Here is a 22,122-nt window from a genome sequence, read left to right as displayed (position 1 = left end):
TAGTCTATAGTCTAGTCTATAGTCTAGTCTATAGTCTAGTCTATAGTCTAGTCTATAGTCTAGTCTATAGTCTAGTCTATAGTCTAGTCTATAGTCTAGTCTATAGTCTAGTCTATAGTCTAGTCTATAGTCTAGTCTATAGTCTAGTCTATAGTCTAGTCTATAGTCTAGTCTATAGTCTAGTCTATAGTCTAGTCTATAGTCTAGTCTATAGTCTAGTCTATAGTCTAGTCTATAGTCTAGTCTATAGTCTAGTCTATAGTCTAGTCTATAGTCTAGTCTATAGTCCTAGTCTATAGTCTAGTCTATAGTCTAGTCTATAGTCTAGTCTATAGTCTAGTCTATAGTCTAGTCTATAGTCTAGTCTATAGTCTAGTCTATAGTCTAGTCTATAGTCTAGTCTATAGTCTAGTCTATAGTCTAGTCTATAGTCTAGTCTATAGTCTAGTCTATAGTCTAGTCTATAGTCTAGTCTATAGTCTAGTCTATAGTCTAGTCTATAGTCTAGTCTATAGTCTAGTCTATAGTCTAGTCTATAGTCTAGTCTATAGTCTAGTCTATAGTCTAGTCTATAGTCTAGTCTATAGTCTAGTCTATAGTCTAGTCTATAGTCTAGTCTATAGTCTAGTCTATAGTCTAGTCTATAGTCTAGTCTATAGTCTAGTCTATAGTCTAGTCTATAGTCTAGTCTATAGTCTAGTCTATAGTCTAGTCTATAGTCTAGTCTATAGTCTAGTCTATAGTCTAGTCTATAGTCTAGTCTATAGTCTAGTCTATAGTCTAGTCTATAGTCTAGTCTATAGTCTAGTCTATAGTCTAGTCTATAGTCTAGTCTATAGTCTAGTCTATAGTCTAGTCTATAGTCTAGTCTATAGTCTAGTCTATAGTCTAGTCTATAGTCTAGTCTATAGTCTAGTCTATAGTCTAGTCTATAGTCTAGTCTATAGTCTAGTCTATAGTCTAGTCTATAGTCTAATCTATAGTCTAGTCTATAGTCTAGTCTATAGTCTAGTTTATAGTCTAGTCTATAGTCTAGTCTATAGCCTAGTCTACAGTCTAGTCTATAGTCTAGTCTATAATATAGTCTATCTAGTATATAGTCTATAATCTAGTCTATCTAGTATATAGTATTGTGTATAGTCAAAAAGACAATTTAATTCAACTCATTAAAATGGCAACTTCATCCATTCAATTAACAAAAAACGTTAATTTGAAAATAGATTAATTCATTAACTTTGACATAAAGAACATTAATGTGAAAAAACGCAAAAACTTTAAAAAAAATAATGAATAATTATGACAAACAACACATGTTAGTAATAATTTTATTTTAAACACCTTTTAATCAAGAATGTTGGTAATTTTTTGCACTTAAATTAAAAATGAGTTTGAAAACTATATTTACAGCGTTTTTATACATTCAGTAGCAATGTAATTCCCACTACAACTGTTAAATGTAATTTAATGAATGAATGACTGAATGAATTGTTCTGCATGAACAAAATCAAGCAGAGGCTAACAAATACGTTCAAGCAAATAACAAGCGATGGCGCACCAATAAATAATAAATTAATTAATAAATTTTATATGTAACAACAACAACAATTAACTATATAAAAGCGCGAAAACAACCAATGACTATGGGAATTAAAACCAAGCAAAAAAGGTAAACATTATACAATATAAATATATAAATTTCCGACTCAGACCAAACACTCAACTTCCGAATTCGCAAGCTAACAGAGTGTATTACTTTTTTGGCTCTACACTCTAAACAATTTACTCTAACTTAAAGCAAATACTACTCAGAGTCAAGTAGTCCAAAACTGTGCGGTATTTTTTTTTTTTTTTCAAGTTGTTTTCATTTTGGTTCGTTCCCAAACACCTTACTTAGGAGAGAAGTGTGAGAGTATTTTTAATGTTTCTGGTTTCCGATGATTTTTTTTTATATTTTATTCCTTCTTTCACGACCACAATTGATTAGTTGTGTTTAACAAATCAAAATAATAACAATAATAATCTACTTATAATAAAAATGAAATGAATATGTGAATTTATAAAAAAAAAAAAAAAAATAATTATAAAAAAACATAAAATAAAAATTGTTATAAATAAAAAAATAATCAAAAATACTTGTTCAATAGTACAAAAACTATAAAATACAACAAAATTCTTGCCAATTTTTCTTGAATTAAAGTTCCTAAATAAATTTCTTATCAGTTAAAGAAAAAGCTAAAACAAAAGTTCCTATTATAAAACAAAAAACTACAACAACAAAAAGTATTTATTTCAAAAAATAAAAAAACTTTCAAAAATCAACAACATAACAAATTAGAAAAAAAAAGAAATTAGAAAAATTATCAAGCAAATATAACATGACAGCTTTCGGTTTAGTTCTGTTATCAATGATGGGTAAGTTGACTTATCAAATGTTTTTTAACATTTTCATTAATTGTATTATTTTTTTATAAAAAAATAATTCAACACGCCATGTATAAGTTGTCATAATTCCGGTTTGCTTATAAATGTTAGAACTAACTTTCCTATAGAGTGATGTACTAACAAAGAACTAGTGTAGTAAGTAGTTCTTTAGTTATAGCTAAGTATCACTTTTATCACACAATGTCCTAAAGGGAAGAAATTTACTTTTATTAAGTCCCTTAGTGGGCAAAATCGAAATAAATCTGCCATCTTATGAACTTCGGTTCTGATCGAAAGGAAATATTACTTAGTCGTAGCCAAGGAGTTTTCGATTGTAAGTTTTCAAGATGGACCTCACAAACCTACCAATGATGGCGCAGTAGAAACTCTAGTTTTTACTCGGCTTTAGAGATTTTTATATTTTCTGAAAGTCCTCGACTAGGTCTTACGCGAACTATTAATTTCTTTTATTTTATTTTCAAAAAATGTCCATACTCTGGTTGGTTTTTTTTTAATATCAGACAGAAATTTAGACCCATTTTCCTAAAATTTCTTTAAACTCAATTTTTAAAACCTCAATTATTTTCTGAACACTTAATGAAAATGTCCATAGATATTATGAATTTTTTCTCTGAGGGCCGAAATAACAAAAATCTCAAAATTGTTAATTTTTATTAGTTTTTGGTTAATTCTTTGATTTATGAAAAATTTCATGTAATGTATAAAATTTTTTTCTTCAAATTTATGAAAATTTTCATAAATATTATGATTGTTTTCCTTTGTGGTCTAAAATAACAAAAATATCATTCAATTTCCAACATTATAGTTAAAGACTAAATTTGTTTGAAAAAATTGAACGTAAAGTTGGTTATAAAATCAAAATCGGATACAGTCAATCATAGCGATACCGTAAACTTCAATTACAATATTTTTAATAGTTCTTTCGGCCGATAAAATAAAAAACAAGCAGTCAGATTTATGTATAAACTTTTTATAAATTTAGTGAAAAAAATCCCTGATATCAAAAGGTCATATTGTTTTTTATAACTTATCAAAAAATAAAAATCCCCAATTACCAATATAAAACGAAAGCCAATGACAAAAATATATTCAGGCCACATAAAACTAGGGAATACCCGGCAGTTCACCAGGGAGTTAATGTAATTCTTTTTAAACAGAAATTTTGCCAAAAGATTTAATTAATTGGTGGATTTTTGAATAATTTGTTATCGATTGATTATCACAAAAGCGGGTCCAAATAAAGGGAAATCGATTAAAGTTTTAGTGTTCCCCAGTAACTAGGGGAGTAATCAATTGATACTTTAGTGTCCCTTAGTAATATAGAAAGACATTTTAATCTCTTTCAATAAGCACTTAGTAACCAAGTGGGTATTCAATTGACACATTATTGTCCCCTGGTAGTCATAAGGGTAATCAATTGACAGTTTAGTTTTTCTAAGTTATATGGAGAGCGGTACTTTGAACCGTTTTTTTAGCTACCTTAGAAAGTGTTTATTGATTCCACAAAATGTCTCTTTGCAAATAAACACTAAGGGGTCAATTGTCTCCCCAAGTAGTCACTTATTATGCTGTAATATACGTTCATATTAAGATTAACTCTTTTTATCGGCAATAGTTTTTCTTTTTATTTAATTTTACTGCTAATCAAGGAATATTTTAAACTAGTTGTTTCCAACTAGTTCCATAAAGAACTGTCGGGTACCTACATAGTTCTCAACACAGATACATATACATTTAAACCTAAAAAATTGCATTTCATGTAATAACCACAAAAGACCATTAATTTTTGGCATTAAAACAATTTATAACCTTTATAAATGAAAAAAAGTACAAAAATTCAAAGAGAGATAACAAATATTAAAGCGCCAAAAACCTTTATAGAAATTTTTGAAAAAAAAAATTAATTGTTAATAAAACAAATATTATTATAAAAAATAAAAATTTGTATAAAAACAAGAATTATTAAAAATTAAAGCGGTTCTTTTTTAGCTATTTGTTTTTATTTTGCATTATTAAATAATTGACTAACTTTATTGTTGTTATTATTTAACAAAGTTATTAAATTAAATTATTTGCAAAAAAAAATTAATTAAACTAGACAGGCAAATTGCGAGATTTATTTGTTAAAAACAGAAAACATTTTAGAAATTTGTTAGAAAGAAATTTGTTATTTTACATGAAGATTGACTATTAAGGGAAACATTATTAATTAATTAAATGTCAAAATTAATTAGAAATATTAGTTGTCATTTGTGAGAAATATTAGATTTTAAAGTTATATTTATTTTGTGCTCAAAAATAAGTGATTTTTCCTAGGCTTCAAAATAAATTTAATAGTTAATTAATTATTTTATGTTTTTGTTTTAAATAAATATTTTTTTCTTTTTATTTCGTTTTACTGGACATTTAATAAATTGACTAAGATTTCCACAGATATAATGATATCTTACAATTTATTAATGGGAATCGACAGTGGTCCTAATCGTTGTTTTTACACTAAAGTTTTTTTTTCTTTTTATTTCGTTTTACTGTAAATCAAATAATATTAGTAATAATTTCGTCAGGAAATCTGAAAAACTTAACTAAGAGAACGGGAGAGAAATCGGATTTACAACCTTTTAAAAACAAGATTTTTTTTTGCAAACTAATATTAATTGATAAGAGAAATAAGAGGGGAGGAAAACCTTATAAAAAACAATCAAAAATTCCAAAGAACTTTAAAAAACTAAACCAAAACTTTTCAACTTCTAGTCTTTATTCAATAGTGAGAGGAAAGAGAATTCAGAAAAAAGCATTAATAAAAATATTTTATAGCTATGTTAAATTTATTTTGTTTAAACAAAAATTTGTTAAACTAAACTATTAAAACAAAAAAAAATCACCTTGAAAACTAGTACTTTAAACTAATAAAATAATCTATACATTTGATGTTAACACTAAAATATTTCCCCCCAAAAAAAACAGTTCATTAAACTCTACAATATCTTTTTTAAATATTAAAAAACAAACAAGACTAAATAAATACATAAAAGATAAAAAACATAATAGTCTATAAAATTTCAAAGAAAATCAGATATAAAATTTGAAATTAATTTTCTTGAAATAAAAACAAATTCTAAATTAAAGATAAAACACATGTTTAAACTTGACCCTTTGGGTTAATAACCGTTTGATAAAATTTTCAAACTTTTTTTTTTAAGTGCAGTATTTGTAAGTATGTACTTAAATGTTATATTTGAAAAAAAAATTTTGCAGCAATCTATTTGATTTATACAAAATATGTACATACTTTTTAAAGTAGTTGAAGTGTTTGTTTTGTTATATATTTTTCGATCGTACATATGTTTGTATGTAGTTTATTTTGTATATATTGTAGTCAGTAAGTAGTAGTAATATTTAACTTACTTCTTATCAATCAACAAATACTTAAATAAATTATATGCATAATAACAAATACATATAGGTATATTTGGAAAATGTTGTTGGTACTTATTGTATTCCAGTGGAATTTATTATTTACAAATCTTTTTAATGCAATTTTATTGACATTTTCTTCAAATTGAATTTTATTTAATGATTCTTGTTATGCACTGAAAAAAATCCATGCCTAATACATACGAAAAATGTCGTACATTGTACGAATCTTTCGTTGTTTTTTACCACGAAATTCTTTCGTAATATATACGAAATTGTACGAAATATTTTAGTATAATACAAAATAATCTTGGAAAAATTAATTTACATAAATTGAAAAAAGTGAATTTTGAATAAATGTGGTAAAAATTACGAAATATTAATTTATGCAAACAATTTTGTTCATTTTAAAATAATTTTTCTAATTTTAGTTCAAAATTATTCTCCACACGAATTTTTAATTTTTTTTTTTATGAAAATAGTTCGTCAATTATATTATACTTCTTAAATTTTATAAAAATGTTGTAATTTTGTTTAATATTAATATACTTAATATCATTATGTTTAATTTCGCTAAAATTTAAGAAAAAAATATTACGAAAGGTTTTCGTAAAAATAGAAAAGGTTTTATTAGGTAATATTTCGTATTATACACGAAATTTTTGTAAATATTACGAAAATATAAGTTACGAAATTTTTTTTCGTAAAGTTGAGCATGGATTATTTTCAGTGTGGAGATTAATTTATGTATGTATTATGTTATTTTTAATGATATGCAAATTTATTTGCAATTGATTTCATTTTCTTTATACTTCATTACTTGCGATGATATTTAAATTAATAAGCTGTTATTTATTGAAAATAATTTTTTTTTAATGGAAATTTTGTAATCTATTCATGAATAAATAGTTAAACTTTCAATTTAACTTGTTACATATTGTTCTAAGAATCACAAATATTCGAAAATTCCGAACATCGGACCAAAATTACCGCAACCACGTTTAAATGAATTTTTAAACTTTACTGTTTAAAAGATAGTTTTTATATGAAACCCAGAGACCAAAGTATACAGTTCTAAAGGAGCTGCACTGAATCCAATTCGTTTTTAAGAATTTTACCAAAATATCAGGTTTTAAAGATATCATGCCTTATCGTAACTTAAGATAAAAGTTTAATCTCTGTTGTATCTTCTCCCTTTTTTGTGATATATTAACCTAAATTTTGAAACAACCAAATAACTTCTCGAAATTCTGATGTGAATGATAAATTCTGAGATTCCAGATTCGGATTTAGCTTAATTCTTTAGAAATATAAACTTCGGTCTCAGGTTTAAAGAATTATTCTTCTGTGTTTTATTAGAAGGCTAAAGTGAAGCTTATTACATTATTTATGAAACAACTCCGATATTCCGGAAAGGACTTGATAAAATCGTCGACCAATATTTGCTCTAGTTTAGATTCGATCATACTTTCAATAGACATATCGCTGGATAAATGGGCATTAGTATTCGGATTTAACTTAATCCTTTATAAATATATACATACTTCGATCACAGGGTTAAGGAAATATTCGTCTGTGTTTATTAGAGAGCTAAAGTTAAGCTAATTTCATTATTTATGATACAACTCTGATATTCCGGAAAAATATCTATATAAAGGACTAAATACAATCGTCGACCAATATCGGCAATTTTTAATGCCAAACAAACTTTACAATCGAAAATAATTGCTATAGTTTAGGTTCTATCATGCTTTTAATAGACAGATAGGTAAATACATAGACATTGGTCGATTTTCTTAGAATCACACAAGGAACCAGAATATACTCCTATATCTATTTGGATGATTTTTCAATGTAAACTCGATATTTCACGGAAATTACATATTCCCATGAAAATTAAATTTTTCAATAAAAATCCAATATTTTATTAAAAATCCAAATGATTATTAAAAATTCGATATTTTAATGGAAATCCGATATTTAGCTTTTCACTAAAAAATCAAATTTACTCTAAAAATCCAAATTTTCACTAAAATTTCAAGTTCTTTACTGGTATTTCACTAAAAAATCGATTTTTCCCTATATATTTCGCTATAAATCTGGTTTTCTTACTAAAAATGGAATATTTCACTAAAAATCTAATTTTTTTATTGAAGATTTAAATTATCACTTCAGTACGATGATATTTTATAAGAGATTCGGTATTTCACTAATAATCCGTTATTTCACCAAAAGATTAGATTTTTCGTTAAAAATTCAATATTTCACTATAAATTCTATATTTCACTATAAATTTTTATTTTACTAAAAATCTAAATTATCATTAAATTTTTATACCCACCATCAAAAAAGATGGGGGGTATATTGTTTTTGTCATTCCGTTTGTAACACATTGAAATATTCGTCTAAGACCCATAAAAGTATATATATTCTGGGTCCTTATAAGATTCTAAGACGATCTAGCCATGTCCGTCCGTCTGTCCGTCTGTCCGTCTGTCCGTCTGTCCGTCTGTCTGTCTGTCTGTCTGTCTGTCTGTCTGTTGAAAACACGATAGAGTCCAAATGGAAGCAGCTAGCGAGCTGAAATTTTGCACAGATACTTCTAGTTGATGCAGTTTGTTTGGTATTGAAAATGGGCAATATCGGTCCACAATTTCGCCTAGCCCCCATATAAGGCCCCCTTCAGAATATGACTTTATCGCTCATAACTTGCTAAGGCAAGAACCAATAGCGGTGAAATTTGGCACAAATATGTTTTATGGGAACGTAAATCTCTTCGTAGAATTTTATAAGGATCGGTCCATAATTGACCCTACCCCCCATATAAAGTCCCCTTCAGAAAATGACTTTATCGCCCATAACTGCCTAAGAAAAGCATCAATAGCGGTGAAATTCAGCACAAACATGTTTTATGGAAACCTAAATCTCTCTGTAAAATTTTATAAGGATCGGTTTATAATTGACCCTACCCCCCATATAAAGTCCCCTTCAGAAAATGACTTTATCGCTCATAACTTGCTAAGGGAAGAACCAATAGCGGTGAAATTCGGCACAAACATGTTTTATAGGAACCTAAATCTCTTTTTAAAATTTTATAAGGATAGGCTTATAATTGACCCTACCCCCCATATAAAGTCCCCTTCAGAAAATGACTTTATCGCCCATAACTGCCTAAGAAAAGCATCAATAGCGGTGAAATTCGGCACAAACATGTTTTATGGGAACCTAAATCTCTTCGTAGAATTTTATAAGGATCGGTCCATAATTGACCCTACCCCCCATATAAAGTCCCCTTCAGAAAATGACTTTATCGCTCATAACTTGCTAAGGGAAGACCCAATAGCGGTGAAATTCGGCACAAACATGTTTTATGGCAACCTAAATCTCTTTTTAAAATTTTATAAGGATAGGCTCATAATTGACCCTACCCCCCATATAAAGTCCCCTTCAGAAAATGACTTTATCGCCCATAACTGGCTAAGAGAATCATCAATAGCGGTGAAATTCAGCACAAACATGTTTTATGGGAACATAAATCTCTCTGTAAAATTTTATAAGGATCGGTCCATAATTGACCCTACCCCCCATATAAAGTCCCCTTCAAAAATGACTTTATAGCTCATAACTTGCTAAGGGAAGAACCAATAGCGGTGAAATTCGGCACAAACATGTTTCATGGGAACCTAAATCTCTTTTTTAAATTTTATAAGGATAGGCTCATAATTGACCCTACCCCCCATATAAAGTCCCCTTCAGAAAATGACTTTATCGCCCATAACTGGCTAAGAGAAGCATCAGTAGCGGTGAAATTCGGCACAAACATGTTCTATAGGAACATAAATCTCTCCGTGGAATTTTATAAGGATAGGCCCATAATTGACCCTACCCCCCATATAAAGTCCCCTTCAGAAATGACTTTATCGCCCATTACTGAATAAGAGAAGCATCAATAGCGGTGAAATTCGGCACAAACATGTTCTATGGGAACATAAATCTCTTTGTAAAATTTTATAAGGCCCATAATTGACCCTACCCCCCATATAAAGTCCCCTTCAGAAAATGACTTTATCGCCCATAACTGGCTAAGAGAAGCATCAATAGCGGTGAAATTCGGCACAAACATGTTTTATGGGAACATAAATCTCTTCATATAATTTTATAAGGATCGGTCCATAATTGACCCTACCCCCCATATAAAGTCCTCTTCAGAAAATGACTTTATCGCCCATGACTGGCTAAGAAAAGCATCAATAGCGATGAAATTCGGCACAAACATGTTTTATAAGAATTTAAATCTCTTCGTAAAATTTTATAAGGATCGGTTCATAATTGACCCTACCCCCAATACAAGGGCCCCTTCATAAAATGACTTTAATGCTCATATCTGACTTTAAGAAACATATGTGCATATATATAGCAATAAAATTCTACATAAAAAATTTTTATAGGAACTAAAATCATGTTCTTAAATTTTATGAGGGTGGGTCCATAATTGACCCTACCCCCCATATAAGGTCTCCTTCAGAAAATGACTTTAAGGCACAAACTAGTTTTGTGTGAGCCAAAAGTTCTTTATCAAATTTTATAAGGATCGGTCCTTAATTAGCCCTATCCCCCTTGTAAGGTCCCCTTCAGAAAATGACTTTAAAGCTCATTACTAGCTTAAAACTGCGAGTACTGAGTACGAAATGAACAATTTTCGTATTAGCTACAATCTCTCACTAAATTTTATGAGAATCAGTCTGTAATTGACCATACCCCCCTATAAGGTCCCCTTCGGAAAATTACTTTAACGCTCATTACTGACTCAAAAATGCTATTACAGTGAAATTCTACGTAAACAAGTTTTGTACTAGCCAAAAACTATTTATCGCATTTTATGGAGATCGGTCTATAACTGACCCCACCCTCCATATAAGGTCCCCCTCAGATAGTGACTGTAACGCTCGTTACTGGCTGTAACGCTCAAATGCGACTACAGCGATGAAATTTCACATAAACAAGTTTTGTATGAGTTTATGGTTATAAATATTGGATCAAACAAAATTAATATTTTTAATTCGGAAGAGCACGGTCCATGCTTTTATTAAATTCCCTCTTCCAAATATTTCCCTGATGTTCATAATAATATCGACATATGATTCAACATAGATCGATAATATCAAAGTTTATTTATAAGGATGATTTGATGGTGGGTATATAAGATTCGGCATGGCCGAATATAACACTCTTACTTGTTTTTACTTAAATTTGAATTTGTGTGAAAATTTAAATTTTTAGTGAAAATTTTAATTTTAAACGAAACATCGAATTTCTAGTGGCATATTATGGTATTATAATTGTAATATTGGATATAAGTAAGAAAATCTGATTTATAGTGACATATCGGATTTTTAGTGAAAAATCGGATTTTCACTAAGATTCCAAATTTTCACAAAAATTTCAAATTTTTACCACTTTTTACAAAAAAAAAATCGAAATTTAACTAAAATTCTAATTTTTCACTAAAAATACGATATTTTACTATAAATACGATTCTAGAATGAAATTTCTGAAATTTTCTATTCTATAGAAATTTTGCATTTCACTAAAAATCCGATATTTCACTAAAAATCCACTATAATTCCGATTTATCACTGAAAATTTAATTTTTCACTTAAAATCTACTTTTTGATAAAAATCAAAAATTTCACAAAAAAATCAGAATTTTGAATAAAAATCCAATATTTCACTAAAAATCCAATATTTCTCTATAATTCCAATTTTTCACTGAAATTTATGATTTTTATATTTTTTAGAAAAAATCCTATTTTTCATTGAAAATTCAAATTTTTTTTGGTGATTTTTCAAAAGTAGTTTTTCTTTAAAAAAAAAATTAAAGATGATTAATTTCTAAAAAAAAATATCAAGTCATGATTCAAAGTTTTTGACGTTTTCCTGACTAAATACTAATAAACATTTAAAATTTTTTTTAATTTTTCTATTTTTTTCTATTAACTGTATTACAAAAACCCCTTTTTTATATCTAAATAATTACAGACAAAGAAATATCATTCCTTTCAATCAAAACAATTATTTGATTTAAATCAATTAAAAGCACATAATGTTTTAATCGTTTGCTTTTTTAAGTTTCTAAGAAAAGGGTTTTTTTTTTGTATCTCGGTTGTATAAGAAAAATGTTTCTTAGAAAATTTCACTCATACAAGACTTAAGTAAAATGAACATATAAAAAAACTGCAAAACAAAAAAAAAAAGTACTACATAAGACTTGCCGCTGCTTCCTACAATAACTATTGAAGCCCAACATTAAATCAAACAAAACAAACCAACTAACCACAAGTAAAAAAAATCCCCCAAATGACCATGACAATTATTTATTTATATAAAAATACTAGAACTTGAACTTAAATGCGAATGCCACAGCCAAACTATGGAAAACAAACGAAGCGTTCATACAGACAATATTTATTGAGTAGAATAGTATTTTAATTTTTTTAGTTAGTTTTCAAAGGCTAAGCCCCGATAAATAACGCACTGCGTTAAGAGTGTTTAAATTATAGAACTCAATAATAAAATTTACACAATTAAACAAGAATTTTATTTATAAACAAATATACAAGAATTGCAAGTCTGTGTTGAAGAAAAAATAAATACTACAAAATGAAGTGTCTACTACAAGTTTATCCGGATATTTATAGTGAGTTTCGTTTTGTTACTATATTTATCTATTCTTAATATTTGCATACTTCCTTTATTTGTAACTTATTTGAAATACTTGTTTAAATAAATTGTAAAGTTAAGTGTATTAAATTTATATGTAAAAGAATTAAGTGGTTTTAAACATTACATAATTGTTATTAATTGATTTATATTTAACTAATGAATTTGGTTATTAAAATAAAAACTAAAAAAAAAAACTAACTAAACCATAGACTAGTCAGTCGACAAGTCCATAGACTAGTCCATACACTAGTCAGTAGACTAATCAATAAACTAGTCCATGGACTAGTCCATACACAAGTTAATAAACTAGTCCAAAGACTAATCAATAGACTAGTCCATGGATAAGTTCACAGATTTGTTCATTGATTAGTCTATACTAATGCATAATCTAATCAAAAGACTATAAGAAAGGTAAAAGAGTCAAAAGAATAGTCAATAGACTATACTTTTGACTCGACTAGTCAATAGACTAGTTCATAGAATGGTCAATAGAATAGTCCATAGAACAGTCAATAGATTAGTCCATAGAGTACTCAGTAGACTAGTAGTCCATATAATAGTCCATAGACTATTTATACTAGTCAATAGATTAATCCATATACTAGTCTATTGACTAGTATCGTCTAGTCCATAGACTGGTCAATAGCCTAATCCATTGACTTGTCAATAGTCTAGTCCATAGACTAGTCTATAGAGTAGTCAGTAGAGTAGTTCATAGATTAGTCCATAGAATAGTCAATAGACTATTCAATAACCTAGTCCATAGAGTAGTCAATAGACAAGTCCATAGAATAGTCAATGGAGTAGTCAATAGACAAGTCTATAGAATAGTCAATGGACTAGTCAATAGGCTAGTCAATAGAGTAGCCAATAGACTAGTCAATAGACAAGTCCATAGAGTAGTCAATAGAATAGTCCATAGACTAGTCAATAACCTAGTCCATAGGGTAGTCAATAGAATAGACCATAAACGAGTCAATAGACTACTGAATAGACTAGTAAATAGACTAATCCATATAATAGTCGATAGACTAATCAAAAAAACTAGTCCATAGCCTAGTCGATATACTAATCAGGAAACTAATCCATAGACTCGTAAATAAACTAGTCCATAGACTAATCCATCAATAGTCCATAGACTATTCATTAAACTAGTCCAATTACTATTCAATAGACTTTTTTCTCGACACAGATTCCTTAATGAACTACTCGAAACATGTTATCATTAATATGATTATTCTGAAATAACAAAGACTTTTCGAACCCTTATAACCACTTCGCTCCATACGGTTTTATATAACTCTTTAAATATGACGCATCGTTAAACCAAATAAACTTTTAAGTTTACTTCCGAACAAAATTGAAATCTAGCATTATAACTACCAACATATTAGGAGTTTAACCCCTGTCTTTATCTTAAGCATAAAGTGTTTTTTTTTACCTTATACACGTCATAAGTTTAACACGTGTATAAAATCCATACAATTTGTCATTTAACCTATTTAAATGTTCCGGTAATTTTTGTTTATTTTTAACATTAACTAGTTTAATTTTAGTATGCAAATTAGCAACATGATTTAAATTTTGCAAATCAGATTTCAAAGCAGAAATGTCAACTATTCAAAAACAACAAAATAATATAGAATCCCTAAGTAAACAAACAAAAAATTAAAATCGCTTATTTCAACAAAAACTAATTAACTTATACACTTTTCTATTCACACCACACATTCCTAATACGAGTTTGCGTTTTATCGTCGTGTTCTTGCATTTTTAGTATTAGCAAAAAATTTCACTTCTCTGGCAACACTGTTTACGAATGTGTCATACATTTAACGGTATTTTAATTTAAGAGTTGCCAATTGTGATAAAATAAAGACAACTATTTAAAGTTTTTTTTTTAGTAATGTCAAGCCTATTAAAAATTCTACGTAATAACTAAAAATAGAAATTTAAATTCAAATTAAATATGTATGAATAAACACGTCAATCTTTTTTAAATTGATGTGCCCAAATAAAGTAAGTGATGAAAAATATCTACATATTAACAGAAAGTTTTTGAGGAAGTTTAGCCAGTCAGTAATTCTGCAGTCATTAAACGACATTAAGGCGAGAGAGTGTTAACAAAAAGTCACAAAAATCGTATAAAAAAGCGTGGTATTTTTTTTAAATTAATTCATAACAGTTAAAAATCGACAAATTATAGATTCAAAAATAGTATTTGCAAGTAAAACCATAAAAGGAAACAAAATAAAATCGTAGTTTAGTTTAAATAAGTGAAGATAAGAAAAACTTACAGTTTTTAAAATTCAAAGTGTGACGTCAAAGGCGCGACAATAACTGAAAGAAATGGAAAAAAATTTAGGTAAATCTTTTGTTTTGAAATTAAAATTTTAAATGAATTTTAAGTTTTTTTTGTTTAGCTAAACTGGTTTATGTATAAACTTTGATTTTTATTCAAATCTATTTATTGCACTGAAAATATAAAGTCGGTATTAACGGTTGAGAATGGCATAACCGAATTATAAAAACTCTACACCTGGGCAGGTATTTTGCACAGCATGAGCTCCTATGCTCTCACCCATAAGTCACAAGTCTATAGTCTAGTCTATAGTCTAGTCAATAGTCTAGTCTATAGTCTAGTCTATAGTCTAGTCTATAGTATAGTCTAGAGTTTAGTCTTTGGTTTAGTCTATAGTCTAGTCTATAGTCTAGTCTATAGTCTAGTCTATAGTCTAGTCTATAGTCTAGTATATAGTCTAGTCTAGTATATAGTCTAGTCTAGTCTATAGTCTAGTCTATAGTCTAGTCTAGTCTAGTCTAGTCTAGTCTAGTCTATAGTCTAGTCTAGTCTAGTCTAGTCTAGTCTAGTCTAGTCTAGTCTAGTCTAGTCTAGTCTAGTCTAGTCTAGTCTAGTCTTGTCTAGTCTAGTCTTGTCTTGTCTTGTCTAGTCTAGTCTAGTCTAGTCTAGTCTAGTCTAGTCTAGTCTAGTCTAGTCTAGTCTAGTCTAGTCTATAGTCTATAGTCTAGTCTATTCTAGTCTATAGTCTAGTCTAGTCTTGTTTAGTCTAGTCTAGTCTATAGTCTAATCTATAGTCTAGTCTAGTCTATAGATTATAGTCTATAGATTATAGTCTGTAGTCTATAGTGTATAGTCTATAGTCTAGTCTATAGTCTATAGTCTAGTCGAGTCTAGTCGAGTCGAGTCTAGTCTAGTCTAGTCTAGTCTAGTCTAGTCTAGTCTAGTCTAGTCTAGTCTAGTCTAGTCTAGTCTAGTCTAGTCTAGTCTATAGTCTATAGTCTAGTCTAGTCTATAGTCTAGTCTAGTCTATAGTCTAGTCTATAGTCTAGTCTATAGTCTAGTCTATAGTCTAGTCTATAGTCTAGTCTATAGTCTAGTCTATAGTCTAGTCTATAGTCTAGTCTATAGTCTAGTCTATAGTCTAGTCTATAGTCTAGTCTATAGTCTAGTCTATAGTCTAGTCTATAGTCTAGTCTATAGTCTAGTCTATAGTCTAGTCTATAGTCTAGTTTATAGTCTAGTCTATAGTCTAGTCTATAGTCTAGTCTATAGTCTAGTCTATAGTCTAGTGTATAGTCTAGTCTATAGTCTAGTGTATAGTCTAGTCTATAGTCTAGTCTATAGTCTAGTCTATAGTCTAGTCTATAGTCTGGTTCATAGTCTAGTCTATAGCCTCCAACCTTGCGGTCTTCTGGGTTACATATTATCGAAGAGTTTGAACTTAAATATTTTAATACACTCGGGGAAACACCAATATCTGATGTTATAAAAAATATTTAACATTTTTAAAACATTTAATACAATAATAAACCAACACGTTATAGCCATACTTTGATAGAATAGATAAATTGTTTTTATTTTTATAAAATAAGTGTATTTTAAATTAATATTTAAAATACATCAGGCATTAAGTCATTTCGATCACTGATTATAAATGTCACACTCTGTTTTATAAATATATATGATTATTTTTTGTTAAATAATTACGGTGAAATACCCTTTTTTTTGACACAAAACAATAAAAAATTACCACAATTTAATATTAAGTACGAAACATTTAATTTAAAACAACTAGATATATGATGTAAATTAAAATGTTAACACATTAAAATTAAATTAAATCATAACATATCTATTAATTTTTTATTTAAATTCAACTAAATCAATCTTCATTTCAATTGAATTTTTTAGGTGTAGGACACATGCAGCAGCCTCATTCTCATATGGTTACACGGGCGGAATGGGGTGCCCGTACACCCACAATGGTAGAACATTTTCCAGGGCCTTCACCATTTGTTATCATACATCATTCCTATCAACCGGCTGCCTGTTTTACCAATGAGGACTGTCAAAGGGCCATGAGATCTATGCAGGATTATCATCAATTGGAAAGGGGTTGGAATGATATTGGCTATAGTTTTGCCATAGGTGGTGATGGTAATATTTATGTGGGTCGTGGTTTTAATGTTATCGGCGCTCATGCTCCCAAATACAATGACAAAAGTGTGGGCATTTGTTTGATAGGCGATTGGAGAAGTAAGTTTTAATAATAAATCATATTAAAAGTTTTTAACTAAATTATATATATTTTCTTTTTAGCCGATTTACCTCCTCCCCAAATGTTAAAGGCAGCCAAGGATTTAATAGCTTTTGGTGTGGCTAAGGGTTATATCCATCCCGAATATAAGTTAATGGGTCATCGACAAGTACGTGATACCGAGTGTCCGGGTGGTCGTTTATTTGATGAAATTTCTACTTGGCAACACTTTAGTCCCAAAGTCAATGCTACCGAAAATGAAGTTAATTAAAAATTATAGTTCAAATGTAAATGTCTACTTTAGTTAGTTAATTAAATCATTTTATAATTTAAGTAGGATCTGTTAAGAAATTTTTATATATATATTTATATGCAATCAACTTTGGTGTCTTATTTTTTGCTTATTAAATGCAAATAAATTATTTACAAAGAATGGTGTTGTAATTTTAATTATTCTTAGACATTTTTACCGAAATATCTTCGATAGAAATTAAGATCAATCTTTTTCCATTTAAGGAAAAGTTTATATAGAATTTGTAATAAGAAATTTCCCAGTCTGTATACAATTCCTACTAACATTGATACAGAGATGGCCTAGGACGTACAATGGGTCCAAACAAAGAAATATTTTATTTCCAGCTGCGGCTGAGAATTGAAACATTGGATTACATGATCCGTTCAGTAGTCCTATGTAATACAGGCATGGATCATGTTTACTTTTTTTCATAAGACCATGTTAAGTATCATGTACTCCCTATCTATCTATCTAAGTATCTAACTATCTAACTATCTATCTATCTATCTATCTATCTATCTATCTATCTATCTATCTATCTATCTATCTATCTATCTATCTATCTATCTATCTATCTATCTATCTATCTATCTATCTATCTATCTATCTATCTATCTATCTATCTATCTATCTATTTATCTATCTATCTATCTATCTATCTATCTATCTATCTATCTATCTATCTATCTATCTATCTATCTATCTATCTATCTATCTATCTATCTATCTATCTATCTATCTATCTATCTATCTATCTATCTATCTATCTATCTATCTATCTATCTATCTATCTATCTATCTATCTATCTATCTATCTATCTATCTATCTATCTATCTATCTATCTATCTATCTATCTATCTATCTATAGTGCTACTTCTTTCACCACAACTGCTTTAAAAGACATCTGTTTTGTATTTTTTTTTTACAAAAACATCGAATTAAATTGAACATTTTTTACGCATCTCTATAAGTATCTACACTTTACTAACACTTTTTATCATCTACTCTTTCAACATTCTTATCAACATCATCTCCTTAGGAAAAAAGCAACAGCAGCAAATCAAATCGTATCAATTAAAATGAAAAATAAATCGATTTAATCTATTCTAAACGATTCTATACAATTCAATACTTTACTTTCATACACATAAATAAAATGTCAATTGCAGTTAAAGAAATAATAAGAAAATTATAGAGAAAAAAGTTGTATTTAAAAGTACAAAAGCTTTAAACGCAAAAAAGTTATACTAGAAAATTTAGAAAAAATTTTAAAATGTAAAAAAGTATGAAATGTGTGATATTTTTTCCATAAAATTTTAAGACTCTAACAAAAAAACTACTAAAAAAACCTAAAAATCAAATATAAAGACAGATAAAGTCGTCAAGAAAACAAATTTTACTTTGTTAAAATGGGTTTGGATTTTTTGGATGAATGGTATTTATTACAAGGTAAGAAATTCAATGTTGTTAATGATGATAACAAGAACAGAAGGTTTGTAATGACAATACTGTTGTCATTTCTCCTTGGTTTTTTTTACTATACATTTTCATAGTGAATGTAAACCACACGCCATAATCAACATTAAGTATCATCATCGTATTCATTCATTATAATAAACTTAAAATATATTTGACTTTTTCTCCGTAATTCTTTTGTAAATTAAAAGTAGATATTTTCTACTTTTTTTTGTTTTTCTTTTGTGAATTTTTTTCTTGTAGAATAAATTCACTTGCGTAATTGTAAAAGAAAAATAATTGGCTATAATTTTTATGCGGTTTTACTTTCTGTATGTGATACTCTACGGTGGGTATAGAAGTTCAATATTTAATAAAATACTGATAGATAGGTGGTGAGATTATATTTTTATATAGTTGCAGGAAAATTTTAACTTTCAAATTCAACTTGTCGTTAATACTGATATCTTGACACTTTTTTGTGTTGTCTTAGTGGGTAATTGGAAAAAAAGTAGCAATTCTTTTAGTACCAACTAAATGTACCAATATAGGGTGTTTAAAATTCGCCACTCCGTCTAGATATATTTTCATCTTTATTATTTCTCTCTTGATTTTTTTTTTTTGGTAATTTCTTTTGCAGATTTTTAATTTGTAATTTTATTTACTTTATTTTTATCTCTCTGACATTTACATTGAAAAACAAAAGAGGTTATTTTTGTGACACTTGTCTTTTCACTATGTATTTTTTCGTTATATTTTCTTTAATTTTCATTATTATTACTTACAGACAAAATAAGTTGATTTTCATTTGCTGTTTGCTTTTCTTTTTTTAATATCATAGCATTTTTCTTTTGTTATTCTCAAACAAACAATTTTAATTGGGCCATTTACCACCAACATCATTTAGTCTATTTAAGGTAATTAACACATTATCATCTCCAACGTCATTGGGAAAAACAAAAAAAGAAAAACACTTGATAAGTGTAGGAGGCAGTTCACATTTTCTTTCATTTATACTTCTTTTATTTATAATTTCTGAGAGGGATTTTCGCGTTAATACTCTTGAGTAATGGACATATTGTATGTGGAGATTCGTAAGAGATTTATCTCTCAATTGGAAATTGACAGTCCATATAATATAGAATTTAAATGTAAGTGCTAATGTATAGTTTTTAATGTTATTATTTCAATTTGTTTTTTTTTTTTTTTTCACCCACAACCCATTCTTAAGCTTTCATATTGTACTTTATAAAATGGTGATTTGTTAAAAAATCCCTTTTCAATTTATCATTTATTTGTTTCAATATATAAAGCTTATAATCCTCAAAGGTACTTTATTATAAAACAATTATACAATATTGCTTTATTTGACAACATGACAGCTGGGTAGAAAAGGTAATATTGTTATTAATTATTAAAACAAAATCACAGAAAGTCATTTATTTTAAAGGACTGCTTGTTGTCACACATTTTTTAAACTAAACTTAATTAGGGAAAACATACGTAAATTTTTTAATTAATTAACTTACAATGTCTAGCAAAAATCTTTTTTTTTCAAAGATTTTACATAAGAAATACTTTTTTAATTCAAAAACCTTGCATTTTGCGTAAACTAAACAACAATCATTCTCTCTTTCACTCTCACTAACATTTCCATTATCCAAAAACAGGGGCCAAATGCAACAAAATAGTATAGTCATTCTCGACCTACACCTTGATATTTTTTCGAAAGTCGGCCTAATTGGGAGTTTTGATCAAATAGTAATAAATCATCACAAGCATCATCACTGTAACATAATTCCTGTACGTATAAACGAAACTAGACCTTTATTGTGATCTATGCTGAAATTTGGATTATATTATAGACTAGACTATAGACTAGACTATATACTAGACTATAGACTAGACTATAGACTACACTATAGACGAGACTATAGACTACACTATAGACGAGACTATAGACTAGACTATAGACGAGACTAGGCTATAGACTAGACTATAGACTAGACTATCTAGACTATAGACTAGACTATAGACTATACTATAGACTAGACTATAGACTAGACTATAGACTAGACTATAGACTAGACTATAGACTAGACTATAGACTAGACTATAGACTAGACTATAGACTAGACTATAGACTAGACTATAGACTAGACTATAGACTAGACTATAGACTAGACTATAGACTAGACTATAGACTAGACTATAGACTAGACTATAGACTAGACTATAGACTAGACTATAGACTAGACTATAGACTAGACTATAGACTAGACTATAGACTAGACTATAGACTAGACTATAGACTAGACTATAGTCTAGACTATAGACTAGACTATAGACTAGACTATAGACTAGAATATAGACTAGACTATAGACTATAGACTAGACTATACTAACTAGAATAGACTAGACTATAGACTAGACTATAGACTAGACTATAGACTAGACTATAGACTAGACTATAGACTAGACTATAGACTAGACTATAGACTAGACTATAGACTAGACTATAGACTAGACTATAGACTAGACTATAGACTAGACTATAGACTAGACTATAGACTAGACTATAGACTAGACTATAGACTAGACTATAGACTAGACTAGAGACTAGACTATGACTAGACTATAGACTAGACTATAGACTAGACTATAGACTAGACTATAGACTAGACTATAGACTAGACTATAGACTAGACTATAGACTAGACTATAGACTAGACTATAGACTAGACTATAGACTAGACTATAGACTAGACTATAGACTAGACTATAGACTAGACTATAGACTAGACTATAGACTAGACTATAGACTAGACTATAGACTAGACTATAGACTAGACTATAGACTAGACTATAGACTAGACTATAGACTAGACTATAGACTAGACTATAGACTAGACTATAGACTAGACTATAGACTAGACTATAGACTAGACTATAGACTAGACTATAGACTAGACTATAGACTAGACTATAGACTAGACTATAGACTAGACTATAGACTAGACTATAGACTAGACTATAGACTAGACTATAGACTAGACTATAGACTAGACTATAGACTAGACTATAGACTAGACTATAGACTAGACTATAGACTAGACTATAGACTAGACTATAGACTAGACTATAGACTAGACTATAGACTAGACTATAGACTAGACTATAGACTAGACTATAGACTAGACTATAGACTAGACTATAGACTAGACTATAGACTA

General features: G+C 28.5%; 2 protein-coding genes across 24 annotated transcripts in view; one reads left to right on the top strand and one right to left on the bottom strand.

The window, feature by feature from the left end:
• LOC119612316 (trichoplein keratin filament-binding protein-like) overlaps nucleotides 1-22,122 on the bottom strand; it is a 65,405-nt gene that overhangs the window by 17,815 nt on the left and 25,468 nt on the right. For all 22 annotated transcript variants that reach the window (XM_037968105.1, XM_037968107.1, XM_037968096.1 and 19 more), the window contains one exon: nucleotides 14,877-14,919. The gene's annotated coding sequence lies outside the window, so the exon portion shown is untranslated. The remainder of the gene's footprint in view (nucleotides 1-14,876; nucleotides 14,920-22,122) is intronic.
• Nucleotides 1,725-17,571, top strand: LOC119612318 (peptidoglycan-recognition protein LB). 2 transcript variants are annotated; one of them, XM_037968112.1, is made up of 3 exons: nucleotides 1,725-2,412; nucleotides 16,793-17,137; nucleotides 17,201-17,571. In XM_037968112.1, the coding sequence occupies exons 1-3, from the start codon at nucleotides 2,376-2,378 to the stop codon at nucleotides 17,407-17,409; spliced, it is 591 nt and encodes a 196-aa protein (XP_037824040.1). In that variant the 5' UTR covers nucleotides 1,725-2,375; the 3' UTR covers nucleotides 17,410-17,571. The 2 variants fall into 2 exon arrangements, with proteins under 2 accessions (XP_037824040.1, XP_037824041.1); XM_037968113.1 differs by lacking the exon at nucleotides 1,725-2,412 and adding an exon at nucleotides 12,357-12,553.

The sequence above is a fragment of the Lucilia sericata genome, unplaced genomic scaffold, assembly GCF_015586225.1.
Source record: "Lucilia sericata isolate MDLA Ls3-8-SP2 unplaced genomic scaffold, ASM1558622v1 Contig001649F_arrow, whole genome shotgun sequence".
NCBI lineage: Eukaryota > Metazoa > Arthropoda > Insecta > Diptera > Calliphoridae > Lucilia > Lucilia sericata.
This window is presented reverse-complemented; position numbering and strand designations above follow the sequence as displayed.

Excerpts from the sequence above, each read along its gene's own strand:
- LOC119612318 (XM_037968112.1), top strand. The coding sequence starts at position 2,376 with ATGACAGCTTTCGGTTTAGTTCTGTTATCAATGATGG. Across the intron at positions 2,413-16,792 it reads AGTTCTGTTATCAATGATGG|GTGTAGGACACATGCAGCAG; the intron begins GTAAGTTGACTT and ends TGAATTTTTTAG. Across the intron at positions 17,138-17,200 it reads TTTGATAGGCGATTGGAGAA|CCGATTTACCTCCTCCCCAA; the intron begins GTAAGTTTTAAT and ends TTTTCTTTTTAG.